Source organism: Ranitomeya variabilis, chromosome 2 (genome assembly GCF_051348905.1).
Source record: "Ranitomeya variabilis isolate aRanVar5 chromosome 2, aRanVar5.hap1, whole genome shotgun sequence".
Lineage (NCBI taxonomy): Eukaryota > Metazoa > Chordata > Amphibia > Anura > Dendrobatidae > Ranitomeya > Ranitomeya variabilis.
Window position 1 is genome coordinate 974,523,441 of NC_135233.1, and position 18,702 is coordinate 974,542,142.

At 39.7% G+C, this 18,702-nt stretch overlaps 1 protein-coding gene across 1 annotated transcript in view; it reads left to right on the forward strand.

The window, feature by feature from the left end:
• CLSTN2 (calsyntenin 2) overlaps positions 1-18,702 on the forward strand; it is a 1,535,903-nt gene that overhangs the window by 1,175,247 nt on the left and 341,954 nt on the right. The window contains exon 7 of the mRNA XM_077290847.1: positions 14,446-14,694. Coding sequence (XP_077146962.1) covers positions 14,446-14,694 — 249 coding nt within the window. The remainder of the gene's footprint in view (positions 1-14,445; positions 14,695-18,702) is intronic.

Below are 18,702 nucleotides of genomic sequence, written 5' to 3' on the forward strand. Positions count from 1 at the left end.
AAGGACTTCAATATTGTAGATTGTGCTTGTTTAATGGCTTGAACTCAGCCTATGTTAATGCAACGTAAATGTCAGTGTGATGGTGCAGTATTTTAGCATTTGGGGCCCTACTGTAATCTTTTGACTAGGGCCCCACTTTGTCTAAAACCATCCCTGGACATACTATTCACCATGCACCAGGACCCTGTTGTGAATACTTCCACTTACTCTAGATTTGTCCCTGGTCCTAATCAGAAAAAGGTTTTAATGAGGCAATGAGGCAATCCCATAAACATAATTTATCACTCACTCAGGTGAGATGCTAATTATGCAAATTGTCTCTTCAGAGAGGAAGAGAACTAGAACTCTAGTGCCACCTATTGGAAGGTAGCAATCCTACAAGTTAATGTCGACCCTTTAACGAGCCTTGTCACATCACTTAGGATAATAGCCAAACCAGAATTTCACTTGCAGACACTTTGTTTCGGGGTACTTCCCCTCATCAGTTCAAAGTGGAGATCTGGTTTGAGTTTGTGAGAGGTGTCCAACCGATATCCAAGAAGTATCGTTTCTCCTTGCAGAGACTGACATGCTAAGTATGCCAAGATGAGGAGACTTAAAGCCACAATGCTCCACTAGGAAATATGCTAATCATGCAAATTATCTCTTCAGAGAGGAAGAGAACTATTATTATTATTATTATTATTTATTGTTATAGCGCCATTTATTCCATGGCGCTTTACAAGTGAGGAGGGGTATACATAATAAAAACAAGTACAATAATCTTGAACAATACAAGTCATAACTGGTACAGTAGGAGAGAGGACCCTGCCCGCGAAGGCTCACAATCTACAAGAACTAGAACTCTAGTGCCACCTTTTGGAAGGTAGCAATCCTACAAGTCAATGTCGACCCTTTAACGAGCCTTGTCACATGAGTTAGGATAATAGCCAAACCAGAATCTCAATTTTCAGACACTGTGTTTCAGGGTACTGCCCCTCGTCAGTGCAAAGTGGAGATCTGGTTTGGGTATGTCAATCTCTGCAAGGAGAAACAATACTTCTTGGATAGTGTCTGCAAATTGAGATTCTGGTTTGGCTATTATCCTAAGTCATGTGACAAGGCTTGTTAAAGGGTCGACATTGACTTGTAGGATTGCTACCTTCCAATAGGTGGCACTAGAGTTCAAGTTCTCTTCCTCTCTGAAGAGACTATTTGCATAATTAGCATATTTCCCAGAGGAGCATTGCGGCTTTAAGTCTCCTCATCTTGGCATGCTTAGCATGTCAATCTCCGCAAGAAGAAGCGATAGTTCTTGGATACCCAGGAGAGATGAAATATGAATGGTTGCTTGTGGTATGGCTTAAAAGACATCCACTGATCCCATCTATTGGGCTAAAAGTCCCTTGTGTGAAAAGATCAGTAGTGCAAATGTAAAACTACCAATCCTAAGGACAGTAATGATTAAACAATGATAACACAGGGGACTTTGGTATCATGTGTAATTTTGCTTGTGGGACAACCCATTTAAAGGAAATCAGCAGGTTTTTGATACCTCACTTGAGAGCTGCATGATGTAGGCAGAGAGAAGTTGAATCCAATGATGTATCATTTAGTTTACTGGGTGCAGCCATTACGATACAATAAGAGCTTTTAGCTTTAGAATGAAGCAGAGCTTAGAAAACTAACCCTGCCCACACCACATCTAACCCCGCCCCCATACTAGTCTCTCCATGTACAAAGTCCATAATCAGTGAGGTGCTTAGTTGCTGGACTAGTCCAGCAACGTTAATCTCTTAGTGATAAATCCTTCACAGTAAACAACAGCAAGCACTTTGACAAGTGACACATCCTGGAATTCTGTGTTTCAGCCTCGAACTCCTGCTGTATTCAGATTACATAGCAAAACCTGCTAACAGATTTCCTTTAGGCAGCAATCTATTGATCATTTAAAAATAAAAACAATGAAAGAAACTGGCATATTCAGCTAATATTGGGTGTCGATATTTCCAGTATACAATAGCAAGATTCATTTACAGAAATTATACCAGATGCAGAAATAATTCATAGTGTAATTAAAGAGTAGAATGTTTTCATTAAATAGATTAATGTTGAGGGATAAATATAAATAAAATCAGCTGTTCTTCATTAATTTGGTTTTGGTTGTTAGTTTTTTAATTGCTCTCTTAAGTTCATCATTGGGACTAAGTCCTGGTGAGCGATCTGCACAGACCTAAGATTTTGTATTCTGAATCCATTCTTCTGAACTCTATTAACTTTGGTTACTGGTTATCTGTACTTATTTATTCTTCAGCTGATTTTAGGAAAAAAAAACTGATCATATTTTGCAGGTAAATTTCTATCAGCATTCTCTGATAAGAGTGGACAGGTCCTCTGTTTGAATTTATCAGAACAGACAGGATTTCCATTTAAATTACATTCCGTTTCAATTATGATTTTATTTGCTGAGGAAAGTGTGAAAACTAGATTGGAGCAGGCATATTTCTTGTAAAACGTGGCCTAATGTCATAAATATCTGAACACTTTCCAACAAGGATATAATTGAGACTTGAAATGACAACTTTCTGATCTCTGCTGACAGCTCATAGTTTACCAATAAGTACCTTCTGCTCTATACCAGAACTTTACTTTTCTCTATACTTAAAGGAACAATAATGAAAATTATCACTTAACTGTCAGCACTTTTTGGTGCTTTCAAGTTCATGTTATGTTATGAGCCTTTTAAAGTGGATAGCAGGAGAGTATCAGCGCAGCTGTTCAAGGACACTCCTTAAAGTCAGAGCATACATTAAATGATGTGGAATAAATCAATGCTGCACATTTCAATGTGATTTCCTTACAAAAGAGAACCAGTTATTATGATTGCATTACCCAAATTAATTGCATATGTTGAAAGGCGCATTAACGCAGTTTAAGCCCTTACCTTGCTTGTAGAAATGCATTTTGCTCCTTTAGAGAAATCCATAAATGTAATTGTATGCTAATAAGCTGCAAGTGCAGTGGGGATGAACATTGCACTTGCAGTTCTCCTGCCCTTGCTCCCTTTAGCCCACTGCTTGTCTCTTACTGACAGGTCACACCTGAAAAAATAAATATATAAAAAAGCAAGAAAAATAAATACACCAAACAAAAAAGAGACAGCATCCACCCAAATCTCTGTTATTAGTCATGGCCCGTTAAAAATTAATAGATAAAACGTCTATGGAAAGGAGAACATAATTTAAAATGTTTTATTTTTCTGCACTCCTTTGTGGCTGTAAAAAAAAAAACATAAAATAAAAAAAGTGAAAAATAGATTCATATTTTCTATTTTTAAAATTGTTTTCAGCCCCCCAAAATAAATAAACGGAATATAAAGATTACATACATACATTTTAGAGGGATTTAAAGTGTATATAAGAGAAAACTCGAAACTGTGCCTGGTTAGGAATGGGGGAGAATGACTTGGTCCTGAGCTGATTAAGGTAATTCATCTCTTATTTTACTGTATTATTACATATATATGATCTGTAATTATGTGCTGTAAAACATCAGAAATATGCGGATAAGATGCACTCTGCTGTTCTCTACAACTCACCCCAGACCATCTCAAGTGGGTTGAGGTTGGGGGATTATAGAGGCCACGAAATTGCCAAAACATTCCTCCTTACATAAACCAGAGGTGTGTTTTGAGTCATTGTCCTGTTGCAACACAATTTATGGTACCATTAACTGCAATCCAGACGAGATAGCATGTCATTACGGAATGCTAAGGAAATTTTATTCTCTCCCTTACGCACTGTCCTCCATGTTGTTCTCTCCCTCACAGACTGTCCTCCATGTTATTGTCTCCCTCACACACTGTCCTCCATGTTATTTTCTCCCTCACAGATGGTCCTCCATGTTATTATCTCCCTCACAGACTGACCTCCATGTTATTCTCTCCCTCACAGACTGATCTCCATGTTATTCTCTCCCTCACAGACTGTCCTTCATGTTATTCTCGTTCTAGTATATGTATGTAATTTATTTATGAACGCTGATTGGTCGAGGCCGGCCGGACACAACCAATCAGCGACGCAGGATTTCAGTTACAGACAAACAGACCCTTAGACAATTATATATAGACTAGATGGTGGCCCGATTCTAACGCATCGGGTATATTAGAATATGTACTGTATGTAGTTTATTTATAAAGATTTCAGAATAATGCAATGAATACACAGGATTCAGCTGGCCGGGCGCGACCAATTAGCGAAGCATGGTCCAAATCCTGCACAAATTCGCGGCCAGACTACATCTGTCACTGATTGTTTGCGGCCGGCTGGGTGCGACCAATTAGTGAAGCCAAGGCCAGCTCCAGGTTTTTGAGGGCCCCAGGCAAAAGAGTCTGACAGCCCACATAGCATATAACACAGCCCACGTAGTATATAGCACAGCCACATAGTATATAGCACAACCCACGTAGTATATAGCACAGCCCATGCAGTATATAGCACAGTCTACACAGTATATAACACTGCCCACACAGTATATAACACAGCCCATGTAGTATAGAGCACAGCACACGTAATATATAGCACAGCCCATGCAGTATATAACACAGGCCACGTAGTATATAACAGAGCTACGTAGTATATAATAGATCCCATGTAGTATAAAGCAAAGCCCACGTAGTATATAGCACAGTGAGGTAGTATATAACATAGCCCATGCAGTATATAACACAGCACATGCAGTATATAACACATCCAATGTAGCATATAACACAGCCCACGTAGTATATAACACAGCCCACGTAGTATATAACACAGCCCATGTAGTATATAACACAGCCCACGTAGTATATAACACAGCCCACGTAGTATATAACACAGCCCACGTAGTATATAGCAATGTGGGCACCATATCCCTGTGAAAAAATAATTAAAATAAAAATTAGTTATATACTCACCTTCCGGCGGCCCCAGATCCAGCCCAGGCCTTTAACGATGCTCCTCGCGATGCTCCGTTCCCAGTAATGCCTTGCGGCAATAAACCGTGATGATGTAGCGGTCTCGTGAAACCGCTATGTGATCTGGGCTCATTGTCGCAATGAATTCTTGGGACCGGAGCATTGCGAGGAGGTGGGAAAGGCTGGCACGGATGCTGTAAGGTGAGAATATAAGGTTTTTGGGTTTTTTATTATTTTTTAACATTATATGTTTTTACTATTGATGCTGCATAGGCAGCATCAATAGTAAAAAGTGACGCGGTGTTTAAATCCCACCCCAATGTTGCTGATTGGTCGCGGCTGGCCGGGCGTGACCAATCAGCGAAGCGTGGTTCAAATCGCTCATTGGTCGCGCCCAGCCGGACGTGACCAATCAGCAACGTGGGAGATGCTCCATTCCTAGTAATGCCTTGTGGCAATAACCTGTGATGATGCATAGGCAGCATCAATAGTAAAAAGTGAAGCGGTGTTTAAATCCTGCCCCAATATTGCTGATTGGTCGTGCCCGGCCAGCCGCGACCAATCAGCGGCGCAGGTTTTCCGTTACAGACGGAAGTTACAGACAAACAGACGGAAGTGGACCTTAGACGGAAGTTACAGACAAACAGACGGAAGTGAGCCTTAGATAATTATATACATATATATATATAGATTAGGCTATCATGGGTACTCACATCATGTGATGGTTTAATGAAGATATTCCAGATTATTGTGCTTGTTTCCCTTGCCTATTAAGGCTAGGATATAGTACTGCTATTGCACTATGCTCAACTTGTTTTTTTTTTAAATGTGTAGTTTCTAAGTTGTGTCTCCATCAGGTGGGTTGCCTGTAGTGGAAGGGGTGTCAGAGGCCCATTGTACTAATTCTACTCTGGGGAAATTGTTGCCACTTTACTAGTGTGTGCTAATATATACTTTTTAAATTTGGAGACTACAATTTGGGTTTTTTTTAATGTGTGTTGTCTGCAGCAGTAGGACTCCCAGACCAGCAGGCCTGCACTTACATTCAGTCATACCTGTGTTACTATCCTTAAATGTCTGTAATAATAGTAGTCTATGAAGCTGATATTTGCGCCACCTGAGTGTGGCTGAGCAGAAAACCAATTTGAGCTGCTGCATGAGGTATCAAGTCTCCCAGCACAGCAGGCTTACACTCAACCCTCCATCCACCTTGCCTTAATTGAAACTTAAATTCAGAACCCTAAGGCTATGTGCACACGTTCCGGATTTTTCACGTTTTTTCGGTGGTTTTTCGCTGCAAAAACTCTTAAAACATGCTTATATTAAGCATCCTATCATTTTTAATGCATTCCGCAATTATTGTGCACATGCTTTTCGTTTTTTTCATGCTCATGAATTTTGTGGATTTTTCGTGGATATGCCATTATATTATTGCATTGTGAAGCTCCGGAAAAAAACACGAAAAATATGCAAAAAAAAGGCGCAAAAAAACGCGAAAAAAACCCATGCGGATTTCCTGCGAAAGTAGTCTTAATTTGCTCAGGAAAATACTGCACAGTCTCCTGAACGTGGGCACATAGCCTTAATGCTGCCCCAGACCCTGATACCTCATGCATGGCCCATGGCTGACTGCTGCTGTGCCATTATCAAATTTCTATTGTGGGTCAATTGATGCCACTTTTCTTTGTGTCTGCCCATAATGTGAGCTGTTTGGGAAGCTTTTTGTCACCCCTTAAGGTGTTGTCTATGCTTTTAGTTTTGTCTCCCATTGAATTAAATGGGGTTAGGGTATGTTCGATGAACTGTTCATCAAATATATTTGGTGAACATCGGGATGTTCATCGAACCTAACCCTGAAAGTATCTCTACTGGCAATCTTTGCAGTCTATTACTTCTTTGTTCTTGATATATCCTTGCTGTATTTTATTTCATGTCCTGTCCTTTGCTGATGCAGCCATATTTGTGTATCCTATGTGGTGTTCATATTTTAAATTTGAATGTAATTTAGCATTTTATATGATAACTTGTTGATTTATGGCTCACTGTTCTTATAGGTTTTAGTGGAATCATTGAGTCGTATTGAGTTGTATTTCATTGCATGATTTTGGTCCATGGCTGTATTTGTAGTATATACAGTATATGCTGCATGTGTTTTGTCCTGTCTCCTTTACTGATGAAAAAGCTATTAGCTGACTTGCTTTGTTCTAAAAATTTGCATCAAACCTTTGGCATATTTTTGGAGCACAACATAACACACTAAAGCCACAACCTTTACCCTCGAACCCACGTCCCTTGAGTCAGGTGCTGAAAGTTTCTAAAACACATAATAAATGTGATGTAATTCTAACGCATTTGGCATAGTAAAAGTTTGACTCAAGTAACCCCCTCAATTAACTGAATATTTAGGTAGAGGTCTGTTTTATATTAACAAAATAGTTTGGTTTTTTTACCCAAAGTAATTCTACAAATATGATTAGACTTGATACCAGTGAATAACTAGTTGTGAAATGACAGGCTATATAATGTCATTATTATCTAAAATTGGAAACTATTCATTGCTTTCCATGACTCACTATCGAAATTCCACCACAAATGCTTAACTAGTAAGTCTAAAGTGTATGCAAAACTCCTATATACCATGCTAAACTATATTGTCAGTTTGAGCTAACTAAACATGGCAGCTGTCACTGATAATTAGAACATTAAAACAATTTAGAGCAATGAAATTTGAGATTGTTAGAAGCAGAAAAACAGTTTATGAATGTATAATACTGGGATTTGCAGTTTGTTTGCGCTTGGGCCTTGGGGCAGTGCTGGAAAGCTATTTGCCATAATCAAAAGTATGAAAAAAATCGAAAGATCACGTTTGTAAAGTCTTTTTTAACGTCTTAGACCAAACTCATGTCAATCAACATGACCTATTCCTCTATTTGCTTTTCCCACAGCTAACTTTCATCAGAGTCATGTAAGGTTGCAGGGATGTACATTAAATCTGTTTAACTGCAATAACCAGGATTAGGCTTAGGAGACACAAGGGTTAGTGGGATCTTTCTTCCGCTGGCCCAGCTGTCTTTAAAAAGACCGCATGGACTAGGACTCATCTAAATGAATGCCCTCCTTCCTGTGGATAGGACACTCCTTATAAAACCCAGGGTGAGGGTAAAACAGAGTGGCAATAATTTATTGAACGACCAACATACAATAACATGAAGAACAGTCCCAGCAAATGCACAAGAAGGTGCAAATTACATAGACTCACTCTTTCGCTGGCGGCTTGTCGGGATTAGATCAGCTGAGACTTCATTGTTTCCATGACCTATTACCCCAACCAATAGCACCCCATTTTTTGCAAACACCCACAGAGAGAAGGTAAAAACAAGCATAGGAAGCTGACAGTCCATTGAGGTTTGTGACCAGGTGACCCGATTGTCCCAACCACCCTTCTCTGAAAGTCTCCATGGAGCCAGGTGACCTGATTATCCCAACTTGGCTTCTCCAAATGTCTCCATGGATTCAGTGATGGTTAATGGATCAGATCTGTATTCCTCCATCTGGTCTCTTATGTTACTGTCCTCAAAAATGTAAAATTGTTGGAGCCATGGTGCCTTGCCTACTGTCATGTAGAGTTCCCGGGCTGCTGTTCTGTAGAGTCTCAAATCTGTATCCCTCCAACTGGAGCGAATGGGTCTCTCTCTGCTGTCCTCTAGTGTCTCTCTGCAGAAGGAGATAGGTCCCTTTTTACACTCTCAGCTGTACTTCCAGCCACTATAAACACGTATGGGGGGAGGTGGGAGGAGGTCATCTCTCACTGTTCAAGTGTTCAATTAACCTGCATAATTTGTCTTTAAATGTTTGCATAACAGCAAGCTACATGAACTGATACAGTGGGTGAACAAACCTTAATAAACGATTGTTCAATTAACCTGTGCCTTTTTCCTTCAGGGATAGCAAAACATTAAGCTCCCTGACTGATACAATAGGTAGTCAGCAAGCATTCAACAAATCAACAAACATCAATTCAATCTACAAGTGTCAAAATTTAGACTCATATGAGCAATAGCCCATATACCTGGGCCTGCTGAATAATACATCAGGCATAATTAAGGATAAATGCAGGTTCATCACATTCCTTCCCTTTCTAAATGAACGAGACATGATAGGATTCTCTACTTGTCATGGTCAGTCCATCAGCATTTCTTTCAGCAGAATGATGAATGTAAGGCTTCACCTTAATGAGAATGAAAATTTGTATCATCCAGTTTTCTCAAAGCATATTCCATATATTCTTTGCTAATAAACTCCAAAATCCCCATTCGGTTATTTGGTACATCAGCAGAAAAGACATCTCCAGTTACTCTCATATGATCTTTTAGATCCTGCCAACTCCTTAATGGGAAAAGCCTTAAGTCAAGGACTCTGCATTCAGTTCACTAGGAAGTGGGTCTGTTCTTACCGCGTGGTCCTCTATATTCTTCTCCTGGTCCCCGATTTGACCTGAGAAACCCCACATGTAATCGGCGAGAGCTGAACTCATATCCATTGCATCCACACACAGTGTCTCTGCCTTCATCAGCTTCTCAGAACCACAGGAAGCAGAGAATGGTGTGGCACTGCCTCCCCTGCAATTCTTCAGCTCGATGGTATGGATCTGCCCATACCAATGGAACAATTCCTGCATCTCCTTCTCCCTCTTGAGGCTCTGGGTGCCAATACAACCAACTACTGAGGATTCGGGCTGCTTGGTTGGAACTAGCTGTTTGATTCCAAACAGCCACTGGATCCTTGATTTGCCAGGCAGTTAATTTCCTCTTGGTCAAACACATCGTTCTCCATGATGTTCTGGGCATCTCAAAGGACTAATTCCTGAATCAATCCTATCAAGTGTTGGCAGCCCTGTATTAAATCCATCAAGCCTGGCACAACTCCTCTAGTTGCCTTTTCCTGTTAAGGCTGTATATCCACTACAGTCCTCTTCTCATGGCTGGTGGGGTTGGACATGGTGGCATCCAAAACTTGCTGTGAATCCCTTACCTATAATCTACTGTAACTGTCTTTCTGCCTCCTTGGTTGTAGAGTTTTTGGAAAGTGTCTATGAACCCCAGTCCCCTGTAGCTCCCCCGAACCTTCTGGGCTGAGTATTATCACACTGCTGCCACCAAGTGTGGAGACATGAGTCAGTGGGTGCTCATCTGCTGGTTTGGCTGTCTTTAGAAAGACCACATGGACCATGGTTCAACCCACTGAATGCCTGTTCTTCTTCCCATAGGCATAATACCACTGAAACAAGTGTAAGTGAGTGTAACAAAATAAGGCAAAACTTTACTGAACCACCAACAGTCAATAACATATAGTACAGTACCAGAAAATACATAAGATGGTGCAAATGATCAAGTGATAGTGTCTCACCCTTCCGCTGGTTTGCCGGGAATTAAAATATCTATGACTTCGGGGCTACCAGGGCCAACAACCCGAACCCTTGGCACACTGCTTTTGGCAGACACCCACAGAGAGTAGGTAGAGGCAAGCTTAGGAACCTGACAGAATCCAATTAGGTACATGGCCAGGTGATCTGATCATCCCAACCTGGGTTCTTCAAACATCTCCATGGGTTCAGTGGATGGGCAGTGGATAAAATCTGTATTCCTCCAGTTGGAGCCTTAGTGCATTGGCTGCTGTTCTCTAGGGTCTCTCTGTAGATGTAGAAAGATACATTTTTATACCAACAGCTGTTTTTCAGGCCAATTTCCTAAGGAGTGGGGGAAAGTGAGAACAACTCATCTCTCATTGTTTGAGTTTTTAATTAAACTGCATATTTTGTCCTTCAATGTTTGTATAACAACAATCTGCATAGACTGATACAATGGATAATCAACATATTAACAAACATCAATTGTTCAATTAACCTGCACCTTTGTCCCTCAAGAATAGCAGAACAATAAGCTGCTGGGACTGATAAAATAGATAGTCAGCTAACATTCAACCTACAACAAGAGTCATTGTTCGGACTCATATGAACATTAGCTCCTGTACCTGGGCTTAGTGAATAATACCTCTGGCATATTTAAAAATAAATGTGGTGTTGTCACACTTACTCTATCAGTTGTCGTTTTTTCATTTGTATGTGTTATTCTGACTTTTTATGGATAGAAACAGCATCCATTATAGTCCAGGGGAATGTTTACATGTTTGTTTGTTTTTTGTGGACTGAGTAGGCTGCATCAAAACATGAGTCACATATCAAACTTGCCAATACAAATCTATAGGTAAGGGAAAAGAAAAAAATCAAATAGCACTTGGGTGACATCTCTATTGCACCTTAGTGCTGTTGTAAAGTTAATTTGATAGAAGAAACTTGAGGAACATTTCCTTATGCAAAGCAAAATCTGGTTAAACTCTGATGGTAAAACCTTACACACTGAACAAACACTGATGACTATGTGATCCATCAAATTGGTTCCTTTTTTTGCATACTACAGAAGAAAAATAATTGCCTCATTGCTGTAAGAATGAGCCCCAGTGAGCTCCTTTCCTTCTACTCCCTTCTCAAAGGTCTTATTGCAAAAGCTGATCATGAGCGGAAAAACTGGTATTCAAGTGAATACTGTCAGAGGCAGAATATTTCTGCTTTTGTCTATAAGTTTAATATTAGGACTAATGGCCAATATGAATATTGCAAGAATAAAAATTGTATTTTTATATAGATTTTGAAAAAAACCCATAACAAATAAAAACCTGATTTAGACTATATTACTTTCTGATCTCACTTTCCATTTAATGTTACACTGTAGCATAGTCAAGTTAATGGTTCTCCTGTTGTGTTTTAATATGATGGCTATAAAATTACTGCCAACTGATGTGAAGAGATATTGCCATTTCAGTTCTTGCATGTGGTCCCCTATTTATCTTAGCTTACCATCAGGGAAGAAAAATGTTTAGAATTGAGAGTCCTCAGTGGTTGATACCTTTTAATGGCTAACTAAAAAGATGGTAACAAATTGCAAGCTTTTGAGACTACACAGGTCTCTTCATCAGGCATATACTAATACAAATTCTGAAGAATCACATATTTAAGCACAACATAGCACAGAAAATAAAAAAACATGGATAAGATAGGTGACATGAAGCAGAATTACCATGAGTGATAAACAGTTACGTCCATAAATGTTGGGCCAGTTCTTAGATAAGGAATATTTTATTGTCCTCTGATTGGGGTCTCTGTTGTGATGACCCCACCATCCAACATACCTTAAATGGGACAGTTTCCATCCAAAACACATAAAAAACTCCATTGTCTACAGCCAAACCATCAGATACAATCGTATATGTTCCAACCCAATGGATAGGGATGAACACCTTGATCGCCTCAGAAAGACCTTTTCGAATCAGGGCTACCATCCAAGAACAATTGAAAACCAGATTACAAGAGCCACCAGAATATCAAGGAATCACCTGCTACATTACAAAGCTACTGTAAAGAAGAAAATAACCGGGTACCGCTAGTAGTTACCTACAATCCAAATCTGGAGGTGCTAAGGGGAGCTGCACGGAAATTACAACCTTTACTACAAAAAGATGCCCGATTACAATCCATTTTTCCAGACGCCCCACTGCTGTGTTTTATACAGCCCCCAAATCTAAGAAGCATCATTGTCAAGAGCTCCCTGTCCTCTCCAACAGCTGCAGGTACCTTTCCCTGCAATCAGAAAAAATGTAAAACCTGTCCATTTATAATGACCACGGACAAGATAAAGATCCCCAACTCACATCAGGACTACAAGATATCATACCAGGTACTTTCAGCTGCGTCACTTCTAATGTGGTGTACCTAATCATTTGTACTAAATGTCCAACTGGGGGTCTGTATGTGGGGGAGACAGGGCAGAAACTGAGAACAAGAATGAATTCTCACCGCCACACAATAAGAGAAAAAAGAATGGATCTACCTGTGGCAATACATTTTTGTCTCCCAAATCATAACATTATGGACATGAAATTACTTGTGTTGAAAGGTTACTTTAAAACTCAGAGAGACAGAAGAGTCTGGGAATAAAAACTGATGACGACCTTTGACTGTCTTAGTGGTGGAATGAATGTGTCGCATGGATTTATGTCTTTTTACATCAACTAAGGAACTTGCCCCTCAGACTATGAGGGGTCATCACAACAGAGACCCCAATCAGAGGACAATAAAACATTCCTTATCTAAGAACTGGCCCAACATTTATGGACATAACTGTTTATCACTCATGGTAATTCTGCTTCATGTCACCTATCTTATCCATGTTTTTTTTTCTGTGCTATGCTGTGCTTAAATATGTGATTCTTCAGAATTTGTATTAGTCTATGCCTGATGAAGAGACCTGTGTAGTCTCGAAAGCTTGCAATTTGTTACCATCTTTTTAGTTAGCCATTAAAAGGTATCAACCACTGAGGACTCTCAATTCTAAACATTTTTCTATCTACTGGCTAACACGGTACCAAGATATATATATCTTTCCTGCATCAGGGAAGAGTCTCTTATCACAACATCATCACACAGCCACACTCATCCCATACACTGGGCCATGAGGAGCAGCAGCTCTTTCTTCCTCTGGATGTCAATTACATCCATAGCAGGGAAGAGTAAAGTAATTGCTCATTAGCATGGCTGGAAGATCAAGTGCACCACTGGAAGAACACCATCACTATTGAGTATAAGTGTTTTTATTTTGCTGGGATCAAACATAAGAATTGATACGGGTTTCTCTGAGTAGTAGACACACACTATAACAGTTGTGCACTGCAGAAGATGATGGTGCTAAATAAATATTGCCTCATATTATTTTTATCATAATTCATAATTGTCTTCTTCTAGAGATCAGTACTCTATTCTAAGTATTGTATAAAAAGAACTTGGCACTCAAATTTCTTGAAAGGGAAAATTTGTTGATTTTTATTGCACGTCCATACACGGATTCAACAGATGTTAAACGTTTTCGGTCCACATGGACCTTCTTCAGAACAATTTCAATTTATCTGGTTAACTGATTTAAACCAAATAGAAGGCAAAGAATGCCTTCTGGAGAAATGCTGTGAGGCAGTACAATGAATAGATGTGAGGGCTCTCAGGCGAACTGTGTCGCTAGGGAAGGCTGTGGCCCATACTCGGAGTGTAGCGTGGAAGCGATAATGGGGGTACACCACCGGAGAGGGATGCGTGTTTCTCTAGAAGGCATTCTTTGTCTTCTATTTGGTTTCAGTCAGTTAACCAGATAAATTGGAATTGTTCTGAAGAAGGTCCATGTGGACCGAAAACGTTTAACATCTGTTGAATCTGTGTCTGGACGTGCAATAAAAATCAACAAATTTTCACTTTCAAGAAATTTGAGTGCCAAGTTTTTTTTATACATTGGTCAACGGTTTGGATACCCTACTTGAGCACCAACTCTCACCTATTGACAGAGTGCCGTGTCTTTGTACTTTATCTATTCTAAGTATGTCATGTTTTTTGTCCTTTTCTTTTTTATATTTAGGACCCTCTTCTGGCGCCATTGACTTACTCCCAACTCCTACTGCTGCCACCAACTGGACAGCTGGCCTGCCTATGGACAACAGTGGCATGATCTTTAAATTTGATGGCAAACAAGGAGTGAAAATTCCAGATGCTATAGTACCAAAAAATCTAACTGACCAATTTACTATCACAATGTGGATGAAGCATGGTCCTAGCCCTGGACTGAGAGCAGAAAAGGAAACAATACTATGCAATTCCGACAAAACAGGTAACAATAGATGTACACCATTATGGCAGGATGCTATTCTTCATATTAAGAAAGAAAATTCATGATTTATTATAAAAACATATGCCAACCTAACATTATACAGGGTGGGCTATTTATATGGATACACCTAAATAAAATGGGAATGGTTGGTGATATCAACTTCCTGTTTGTGGAACATTAGTATATTGGGAGGAGCTTTTCAAGATGGGTGGTGAACATGGCGGCCATTTTTAAGTCGGCCATTTTACTCTTTCATGAGTTATTTACAAGTTTATGACCACTTTTGAAATGTGTTCAAAGTGCTACCCTTGTGTTGGATTGTCAATTCAACCCTCTTCTCCCACTCTTGACACACTGATAGCAACATTGCAGTAGAAATGCTAGCACAGGCTTCCATTATCTTTTGTTTCAGATGCCGCACATCTCGTATCTTCACAGCATAGACAATTGCCTTTAGATGACCCCAAAGATAAAAGTCTAAGAGGGTCAGATCGGGAAACCTTGGTGGCCATTGAACTGGCCCATGATGACCAATCCACTTTCCAAGAAACTGTTCATGTAGGAATGCTCGGACCTGACACCCTGACATAATGTGGTGTAGTGAAAGGTTTCCCCCCTCCCATATACTAATGTGCCACAACAGGAAGTTGATATCACCAACCATTCCTATTTTATTTAGGTGTATCCATATAAATGGCCCACCCTGTATAACCATTCTATGATTGTAATTGCATAATAGCTGGGATTTTTGCAGACACACCATCTAAGTTGTGAATTACACCTTAGACTTCAATGGGTACGTGTGCTGCCAGTGAAAATCTTGGTTAGAACATTTATGAGACTGAAGGATGTCTGGACAATACTTAAAGAGTTGTCTTGTCATGAGATATTGATGACCTATCCATAAGATAGGTAATTAAAATTATGTCGTGGGGGTATCTGCAGTACACAGCAATGACCACTACATGAATGGAGGTGCCAATGATCCATCATTCAGATCACACTCAGCCATGCAAGTCAGTAAGTCTGTAGAAATCATCCGACTGCATTAGGATAACATCTGAGTGCAGTCTGATTTCCACGGACTGACAGAATGGAGAAGATGGAGACATTTTTTTCTCTACTCCACATCAGAATCAGATCGCACTATAATCATGCTATGATAACACTCTGGTCAGAGTATTTGCATAATAGACCCAATTCTCTCAGATGAGAGAATACACAGATGTCTGCACCTAGCCTAAGTATAGGTCACAATACCTGGTGACTAGTGTTGAGCATTCCGATACTGCAAATATTGGGTATCGGCCGATATTCACTGCATTGGAATTCCGATACCGAGATCCGATATTTTTGCGATATCGGATACCGAAATCGAAATTCCCATAGTGCAATAATGCACTATAATTGAGTGTGGGCGGTGAGTGTGCTTTGACTGCGTGTCTCTGGTCAGGGTCTGTGCGGCCTGCCGGGGGTCTGTGTGGCCTCTCAGGGGTCTGTGTGGGCCTGCCGGGTGGTCTGTGTGGCCCTGCCGGTGGTCTGTGTGGCCTGCCGGGGGGGTCTGTGTGGGCCTGCCAGGGGTCTTTGTGTCTGTGCAGGCATCGTCCGATGGGACTACAAGTCCCATCGGACAATGCCTGCTACAATCACAGTGATTGACACATTAGCCACTGATGGGACAGTAGTAGTCCCATCATCCGGCTAATGTGTTGAATGTAAAAAAGAAAAAAATAGTACATACATGCTACATACATGCTACATACATGCTACATACTACATACATAATACATACTACATACATACTACATACATGCTACAAACATGCTACATACATACTACATACATGCTACATACATACAACATACTACATACATACTACATATATGCTACATAAATGTTACATACATGCTACATACATGCTACATACATACTACATACATACTACATGCATACTACATGCATACTACATGCATGCTGCATACATACAACATACTACATACATACTACATACATAGTACATGCATACATACTACATACATACAACAAACTACATACATACTACAGTAACAGATCAGGGGGATCAAAAACCAGTTAGTATGATATTAGTATTATAAAGTCCTCAGAAAAAAATAATATATTTATATTGATCAATCTGAGGCCATCAAAAAATCAATTTGCCAATAGTGTATTTTATTGTTCGACCAGACATACAGTAAGCCAATGTTTCGGCCCGAATTGGCCTTTGTCAAGGCAATGATCTACAAAAGCGTAAAAATATAGAGAAAATGAAAATTAATACGTACATCGGAAAAAGAGAAAATACATAAATGACTGTATAGATACATTGGTCGAAAAAACAAATCAGAAGTATATGTAAATCAAATTCATACAATAATGTCCAATGGAGATTCCATGAACAAGTATCAATGTACCTATATATGATACATAAATAGATAAGAATATAACACCATAAATATATACAGAGAGCAACGTCTCCCCTACACTGGGGAAAGAAAATTAAGAACAAAACAATACAGAGATAATTATTTGTAACCTCCATAATCAATACATCTATATAATCCATTATCCCCACTTAAATATTATAGGTCTTAAGTAAGTAGGGATTAAAGAAAAGAGCAACCATATATAGAACGTCCTAGGTGGAACAAATTAATACAGAGAAATAACCAAGAAAGACCATTATTACCTGTATGGTGGTACAGGAATTATAACTGAAACGATAAAATGAAATAAAGTGAAGTGCATGAGAGTGGGTGCCATAAAGAAGACTGAAAATGTGAAAACATAAGAACTACCGATACCTGGAAGGGTGGGATATGCGGGGTCCAAGATGCAGCCGCAGTGAGGAGACGGTGTACCATGTAACCGCCATGGCGTATTTTATAATAAACACGCTGTGCGCCAACCGGAAAAAGAGCAAAAACCGGAAAAAGGGCAAATGTCTATAGAGCCATTGCGCAGGTGCGAACCTGTCCAAACGCACATGCGGAGTATAACTGAGCCGACGGAAGTGGGGCAGAGGTAACTGCTATAAAAAACCATCGCTGTATTTTGTAAGGGCCCGTGTGACTGCAAGACAGTGTTATGACACTGACTATTACGCTAATAGGAAAACATAAATACAAGGTAATAGGAAGAGAAGTAAAATAGAAACCACAAACCTGTAGGAAAGGACATGCACCCAAAATGTGGAGAACCACCGGACTAAGTCTATAAAATAAAGGAACAAGGAATAATGAATAGACATATCAATACATATAACTCATACATCTCATATCTAATGTATAATATATGATACATATTATTATATATACACATTATAATATAGATGCTCTTCTGTATAAAGATATATGGTGTAGATGGAATTCAATGAGAGAATCAGGTTCACTATAGTATACCCAGGAGTACCCATTGGTCCCAGATCCGAAAAATAATTGTTAGTAAAATACCTCATACTCCCTATTAAGGCCATTGGGTTCTAGGGTATTGAGAGTGTAAATCCAATAGGCCTCCTTCTCCTTCAATTTCAATATTCTATTACCTCCTCTTCTTGTTATAGGTATGATATCAATAATTTGGTACCGAAGCTGTGAGATGTTATGGTTATGTAAAATGAAGTGAGCCGGAATGGGTAACATTGTTCTTTTGCATTGAATTGTCGATTTATGTTGAGATATGCGGTCTCGGATATGCTGGGTAGTCTCCCCAACATACCCGAGACCGTAAGGACATTTGATAAAATATATGACATAGGTGCAATCACAACTAGAAAAGTTGCGAATAGTAAAATGCTTACCCGATCTTGGGTGAGTAAATGTATCTCCTCTTGTTATATTCGAGCATTGGAGGCAGTGTAAGCAGGGGAACGTTCCCTTCCGTGCTGAAGTGAGAAAGGTTTGTCTCACTGTACTTTTAGAACTACCAACATCCGCTGAAACGAGGAGGTTCCGTAGGTTAGGTGGTTTTTTATGACACATAAGTGGGGGA